Source organism: Crocuta crocuta, unplaced genomic scaffold, assembly GCF_008692635.1.
Source record: "Crocuta crocuta isolate KB4526 unplaced genomic scaffold, BGI_CrCroc_1.0 scaffold35, whole genome shotgun sequence".
Classification (NCBI taxonomy): domain Eukaryota; kingdom Metazoa; phylum Chordata; class Mammalia; order Carnivora; family Hyaenidae; genus Crocuta; species Crocuta crocuta.
The window spans coordinates 6,745,907-6,753,565 of NW_027530625.1; the positions used below are offsets into that span (position 1 = coordinate 6,745,907).

Genomic DNA, 7,659 nt, shown 5'->3' on the forward strand with positions numbered 1-7,659 from the left:
CCGGGTTCTGGCGCTCCGGGAGAAAAGCTGCGTCCTCACCACAAGCAGGGGGCATGGCAGCCATGCCCCAGTGCTCCCCTGTGGGCCCTTGACCTTGGTGGGTCCTCACAGGTCGAGCTGGCTCCTGGCCTAGCAAGGGGTCTTATCGGCTTATGGCCACAGCAGCTCTGTTTCTCGAGAACAGTCAAGTGAAATACAGTTCGGAACCGAACACCGAGAGCACCTTGGCGGCCGGGGGCATGGTTGCGGCGTCCAAAGTCAAGTCCGTGCTCTGCCCTGACCAGCTGGGTGGCCGTGGACGGCAGGGCCTCGTCTCTCTGGGTCTTAGTTTTGTCCTCCACAGAAGAGGGTGCTCAGGGTGGGCTGGGAGTTTCAAGTGAGTTTCGCGCACACAGGTGTGGGGGGCACACAGGTGTGGGGGGCACACAGGAGGCGCTCAGTGGCTGACAGTCGTCGGTGCTGGAGTAGCCGGTTTGTTCTTTGGACTCATGGGGCGGCACATTCTCCCCGTCTCTCCTCTGTGCTGTTTGTCCCTCTTCCTAAATTCTCCAGGCTGGTTTTTCCATCTGGGGCTTCATTACACGGGTCTGGGGTGTGACGAGGCTCCGGCAAGGAGGCGAGGGTCTGAGAGGCCATCGGTGGGTGCAGGTGCAGGCTGCTTGGAGCCCTGCCCTGGCCCCAGCAGACACGGGCCCCACGCGCATGTGGTGGGCATGCAGGGGTGAGTGTGGTGGGCATACAGGGGTGAAGACCAGCCCCCAGCGAGCTGGGCGACTGTGGGGAGCACAGCTCATTTGACAGCCACCGAATCTCCTCCCAGAAGGCTCTGTGCTCATGCAGTGAGGTCGGGGGAGTGGCACATGGCCCTTGAAGGGACCCCGCCAGAGGGGCTGGGTGTAGACAAGCCACCTGCACTCTGAACAGCCTGAGGACGAGAGCATTTTCTCTGCCCCTGCGGCAGCCGGCCCTCCCTGAATCCCAGGGCTCTTTGTCGAATGAATGAATGAATGAATGAGCAGCTGGCTGAGCTGGGTGCATGCAACTCAGAGCGGGGCACCCGTCAGGGAGGGCTTCGTGGGGGGGCTGGGGGCGTGCGGCCTTGAAGGGAGTCTGGAGGGCAGGAGGGTGTATCCTGGAGACCAGGTTGGGGGGACACAGTGTGAGCAGAGGTGGGGAAGGGCGCGTGCATGTACAGCTGGGACTTGCCATCACGTATTTATGGAGCACCTGCTGCCGGCCAGGGCCTGTGTTAAGGGCTGGGGACGTGGCAGGCACCTGGCCCCGCTCCTTCTAGAAGCATCAACGGTGACAGGTGATGACAGGTGTGATGAATGCCGTGATGGCTCCAGGACCACATACCCAGATGCGGGGCATCTCCCAGGCCAGGAGGGGCCTGGCTTCCCTGAACCATGAAGAGGGGGCTGGGGAGGTATCCTGAGCGAGGCTGCAGCCCAGGTGCATGCTGGGAATGAGGCTGACAGTGTAGCCCAGGTTTCTGCTTGATTCTGAGCACTTTTATGCCGGGCACCCTTTGGTGTCTCTGTGCAGGTAGGTGCCCCCCGTTGAGCTCTGAGAACTGGGGGTACCCGGAAGGGCAGGTGGGCCCCTCTCAGATCCCACCCCCCCATCTGCGTGGCTGTGTGAACCTCGCAGCTGCGGCCATCAGCGAAGACACAAGCCCGATGCGCGTCATAGACAGGAATTCCCTGGTTCTCATCTCGGTGCCTCAGGGAACCACCTGGGTGTTCACGCCACGATGGAGGGGCTGCCGCCGATCACGCCACACGCACGCGGCCGCAGTGTTTTCCCTGCTGCCTCCCCCTCCCTCGCCGGCCCCCACCCCCGGGCTGCAGCCCCCTGACCTGCGGAGCGTCTGAGAAAGGGGAGGGCGAGCTGGGTCACAAGCCGGTGCCTGCGACTGGGAGGGGAAGGGACAGGCAGCTGTGGGAGCTCACAGGCTCCACCTACTGGACTTGAGGCATCAAGGCAGGAGGCCTTCCGGGAGGAGGTGATGCCGAAGTACTGAAGGTCGAGCAGGTGTAATCCAGGTGAACAGGAGGTGGAGGCGTGCCCCAGGGAGAAAGAACGGCAGGTGCAAGGGGACGGAGGTGAGATGAACCTGGTCCTTCTAGGAAGGACGGTGGTCCGTCCGGGGTGGGGAAGGGGGACTGGTCCATGTAAGACCACACAGGCCAGGAGGCTGTGCTTGGGTTTGGGCCAGCAAGCAGTGGGCAGCCACAGAGGGCTATAAAGCAGAGCCGATAAGACCATTCTGTCAGTGACAGCAGACACGGGCTCCACGGGGCAGGTAATGAAGGGGTCCTTTGGGCCCTTCTGGGCCTCAGCTTGTCCATCTATAAGATGGGCTCTCCCTTCATTCCATTTTTCCTTTGTGATAAACAAGCAGCGTTCCTTTTCTGAGAAATGACCTGGGGCTGGTCATTTGGAAAGACAAGATGCCTACTTTGATTGGTGGGAATTTTCCGCTTCTGGAAGTTTCTTTTATTATTATTTAAAGCTTCTTTAATTTTGAGAGAGACAGTGTGTCCATGCAAGTGTGGGAGAAAGCAGAGAGAGAGAGAAAGAGAATCCCAAGCAGGCTCCAAGCTGTCAGTGCAGAGCCTGATGCTGGGCTCACACTCACGAACCGTGAGATGATAACCTGAGCTGAAATGAAGAGTTGGACGCTTAACTGGCTGAGCCACCCAGGTGCTCCTTACTACTTTTTTCCCCAGAAGCTCCCAGTTCCTATCCTTTAAAGGTCTTGTTGAGGGAGAGAGAGAGAAAGAAAGAGAGAGAGAGAGAGAGGCTCAAGGGTGCTGTGGTCTGTGGAACTCTCAAAGCTAGAAGGCAGCCTGAACAAAGGAACGCAGAGCTGCCTTTTCAAATGTGAAGAAATTGGGGCTCAGAGACATTGACTGCCTGCCTGAGGTTGCACAGCGCGCCCGTAGCTGAAGCAGACCTCGGATCCTGAGCTCCCGTTCCCAGCCCGCACCTCTTTCCGCTGACCCATGCCTGTCCCCATTTTGCCCGCCGAGGTTTGCAGTGAGGTCCTGGGAGGGAGGGAACCGTGTACACGAAGTCTGTGCTCCAGCCTCAAGCTGATTTGGTCCTTGGTTGGTGGATGTCAGTATTTTTTTAATTTTTAAATTAAAAAAAACAATAATAAAATTATTAAGTTTATTTTGGAGAGAGAGACCGAGAGAACGAGTTGAGGTGGGGTTGAGAGAGAGAGGGAGAGAGGAGAGAGAATCCCAAGCAGGCTCTGCACTGTCAGCGTGGAGCCCTATGTGGGGCTCGAACTCAAGGACTGTGAGATCATGACCTGAGCCGAAACCAAGAGTCGGACGCTTAGCCGACGGCGCCCCCCAGGCGCCCCCATGTGAATGTTTCAAACAGTGCAAATCTGCCTTGCGTATTGTTTATGCGTGCGCTGTCGTCACCATGGTAACAGTTCTCTGTCAAGTGCCTTTCTGTTCTGGGCCCCGTGCTGTGCATTAGGCCGTTGGGTTCTTTGGATGACCCTATGAAGGATAAGCACTATTGTCTCTAGTTTCCAGAATGAGACCAGTGAGGCACAGAGAGGTTAAATGACCAAGCCAGCCTCACACAGCAGGCACGCGGCCCAGAAGGGTTGGACCCAGGTGGTCCGGCCCAAGGCCTGGGCTCTAAGGCCACCACCCGGTGTGTCGCTTACAACTATGCTCAGAGAACTTGCGCCGAGTGCCTGCTGGATGCTATGGAGGAGGGGGTGCTGGGCAGGGAGGATTATTACCCCATCTTACAGATGGGAAGACAGAGGCCCGGCAGGCCAAAACTAGTAGCCTGAAGTTGCATAGGCAGTCAGTCAGTTGCCAGCGATACCGACCTGTTTGAGAAGCGCGGGCCCCACACCTGGCTTGCACCTGCATGGGACGCGGGGACTGTTGTCACCTCCATTTTGCAGAGGAGGAAACCAGCACCCGGCAGAAAGGGGAGTGGGGACCGCAGACCTGTTGGACTCTAGAGCCCAGCTGTGTAGTGGGAGCACAGGCTGGGGGGTGGCTGGCCTTGGGGGCCCCCTGCCCCCGCACTGGCCACTTGCATTTGGGGCCAGCTGGGGCCAGTGGCCGCAGCTGCCCTCCTCGATTTATAGGGACAGGGGCCTCGCAGAGCCAGCACATATGGGCCGGTGACATCATGTCTGCTGGGGCCCCTTGGGGTCCAGCCCAGCTGCAGGAGCCTGGCTGGGGGTCCCAGATCCCTTTGGGATGGGGCCAGGTGGCTTCAGCAAGGTGGGCCAGATTAGGGAGGGCGATGATGAGGGGCCGGCACGGCTTTCTCCCGAGGGCCCAGCGTAGTGCTGGATTCGGAGTGTGGCCGGCCCTGGCACTTAGCCCTAGACGGCCTCCGGGCCGGCGTTTCTCCCCCAGAAGCCGTGGGAAGGGTGTGCAACGGGGCCTCGTCCCCCGCCTCAGGGCGGGGCATGCAGTAGAAGAGAGGGAGGTAATCGGTGACCATGTGCCAGGCCCTGGGCTGAGCCCTATGGTATCTGGTCATGTGCCCCAGACACAGGCCTTCTTAGTGTGCCCATTTTTCAGATGAGGAAAATAGAGGCTCCAAGAGGCAAAGCGACTTGCTTCACCCAGCTAGGAAGAGTTCAGAGTGTGGACCCGAACCCAAGCCGTGGATTCCCAGTCCAGTGCTCTTCGTGTCTCATACCAGTTGGGGTGGGATGTGGCCCTGGCCAGGGAGGTGGAGTCAGGGCAGAGTGGGGAGGACTGAGGGGTGGGTGGTGGACACAGCCTCAGTCCTGGCAGGCTTCCTGGGGGAGGTGGCTGTTCAAGTTGGGTCTGGAGGTCTTCCCAGCGGGGCTGGGATTGGGTGGGGTCTCACCCGTGCCCCTCCCTCCTGCAGGCATCGCCTCCTGCCGTCAGGCTCCCTGCGTCTGGCCCAGGCCCAGGTCGGTGACAGCGGCCTCTACAGATGCGTAGCCACCAACCCCGCTGGGTCTGCTTCTCAGCACTACATCCTCCAGGTGCAAGGTAGGGCCCGGGGTTGCTGGCTGGACCTGGCCCACGGCCCCGCCCTCCCCTCCCTCTTTCTCAGGCCTTCTCAGTGCCTTTCCCTGTCTGTAGGCTGGGCCTTGTCACCTCTCCATGGGGGCCTCCGGTGCTTCCTCCCCTCCCCTCTGCGTCCTGCTTTCCTCCAGCCCTGTACCCTCTCTTCCTTCCCCTGTACCCTTGGTTGGGGCCCCCTGAGAACAGAGGGCAGGGCCCAGGGCAGGCCTCGCGCGGTGGGGACCTAAGGGTCAGCAGGGGGACCCATGAAGGGGTTCTGGTTCCCGGCTTGGCTGGGCCCCAGGAGCGGACATTTCCCTGGGTGTCCAGGTCCCATCCACAGAGGTCAGCGTGGTGTCACTCCCCGGAAGAGACAGGGAGCTTCTCAGCCTCAAAGCCCCAGGGAATTACCAAAGACAGCAGCCGACCGACTGTGGCCTGCAGGCTACGTCTGACCCGTTTCCGGTTTTCATGTGGCCCACCGGTGCAGAACGTAGCCACGTTCTTAAAAAAGTTGTTTATGTTTATTTATTTTTGAGAGAGAGACAGACAGAGCATGAGTGGGGGAGGGTCAGAGAGAGAGGGAGACACAGAATCCGAAGCAGCTCCAGGCTCTGAGCTGTCAGCACGGAGCCCGACGCGGGGCTCGAACCCACGAACCGTGAGATCATGACCTGAGCTGAAGTCGGCCGCTTCACCGACTGAGCCACCCAGGCGCCCCCACCCGCGTTTTTAAATGATTGGAGAAAAAACCCCAAATAACATTCTGTGATGTGTGCAAATTACGTGAGATTCAGATTTCAGTGTCCATAAAACCAGCGTTCTGGGAAGCTGGGACGCATTTACGTGTGGCCTGTGGCTTCTCACACCGCGGTGGCGAGTTGAGTAGTTGAGAGAGAGGCCGTCTGGCCCGCAAAGCCTGAAATACTCTCTTGCCCCTCATGGGAAGAGACCCTGATCTCAGCTAGCCCCCATTTTACAGGTGGATAAGCTGAGGCTCAGAGAGGGAAGGGGCTCAAAGGTTTGCTGTGAGTTTGTGTGAGCATATGAGAGATATGGCGGAAGTGGGGGGGCTGGGTGATGAGCAGGGCCCCAGAGGTAGGAGGACTGGATTTGAGTCCTGATGCTACTACCACGGACTGGCTGTGTGACCTTGGCCAGCCGCATGGCCACTCTGAGCCTTGGTTTCCTCCTCTGTAAGTTGGGGGCCACAGCGATGGCCATCCCATAGTTGTCAGAGGGGAAATCAGCACAGTGAAATCTGCTATTGTTTTCAGCAGGTGTGGGGGTGGGGAGGGCATGTTCACCCTCGTGCTCCTGGAGGGGTGAGGGGCCCAGGGGAGCCACCTGGATTCCGGTCAGAGACACCCAGGGTCACATAGGCTCCGGCTCCTATTAACTGAGGGGGTGGGTGACTCTGGTCAATCACGGAACCCTTCTGAGCCTCAGTTTCTTCATCTGCAAAATGGGCATGGTTTCACCTGCCTATAAAGAAGGACAGAGAAGATGTAGGGGGTAGGGGGATGGCGGGGAGGGTGGGTGAGGTGAGGCTGAGGAGAAAGGAGCTGAGCGTCGAGGAGCGATTCTGTGATGAGAGGCCAGATTCTATTCACGTCTGGGGGGACCGCATGGGGTGTCCTGCTGTCCTTTCCCCACAAAATGAGGAATGGTCAGCCCTCGGCTGCCCCCTACGGTGATTTCTGCTGCTTGGTGATGTCGGGACGTAAGGGCGGGTGGGCTGTCTCCGTGGGTCTGGGCTCTGCGACCCCCCCCCCGCCCGGGGGCACCAGGGACTGGACGCCCCTCCCTGGGGCTCTTCAGTGCCCCCGCAGGTGCAGCCGGGCCCGCGGGTCCTGAAGGTGCTGGCGGGAGAGATTCTGGACCTGAACTGCGTGGCCGAGGGCAGCCCGGAGCCCCGGCTGAGCTGGTCCAAGGACGGGGTGGCCCTGGGCGGCGGGACCCCCGAGGGCTCCGTCCACTTCTCGGCCGTCCAGACCTCTGACGCCGGGCTGTACCGCTGTGAGGCTTCCAGCAGCGCCGGCGTGGACGCCTGGGAGCTGGAGCTCAGGGTGCTGGGTGAGTCTCCCCTGAACCCCGGGACTCACTGTTCCCCGCCCCGCCCCCACCCGCCCCGCCAGCTGNATCTGAAGTAGCTCCAGGCTCCGAGCCGTCCGCACAGAGCCCCATGCGGGGCCCGAACCCATGAGCCATGAGATCATGACCTGAGCCGCAGTGGGGCACTTAACTGAGCCCCCCGGGCACCCCTGGGCCTCTGAGATTCTTAACCCCTTCCTTCCTCCCGGCCTCCGCCCCTGAGGCGGTGGGACTGTCCAGGGTGAGGGAGCCTTAGGTCAGCCCTGCAGGTTCCCTCTGCTGTGGGGTGGCTAGAAGTTTCCATGGGATTGTGATCAAAGAGCAGGGGCCTGGGCGGAGGCTCAGTTCCTTCCCCCTTCTGGCTGGACGACTGTAGGCCAGTCGTTCACACTGTCTGACCCTCAGTTTTGTCCCCTATGAAATGGGCCCAATAACAGCGTGTGTGAAGCATCCGGGGGCGCGGAGAGGTCTGGATCCGCGGTGCCGCGGTTTTCACTATGACGAATGTAAAATAAGCCCGCAAAGC

General features: G+C 60.2%; 1 protein-coding gene across 1 annotated transcript in view; it reads left to right on the forward strand.

The window, feature by feature from the left end:
* The window catches only part of HMCN2 (hemicentin 2), a 132,085-nt gene that overhangs the window by 50,663 nt on the left and 73,763 nt on the right, over window positions 1-7,659 (forward strand). Inside the window, 2 exon segments of the mRNA XM_077768469.1 lie at window positions 4,897-5,024; window positions 6,861-7,115. Coding sequence (XP_077624595.1) covers window positions 4,897-5,024; window positions 6,861-7,115 — 383 coding nt within the window.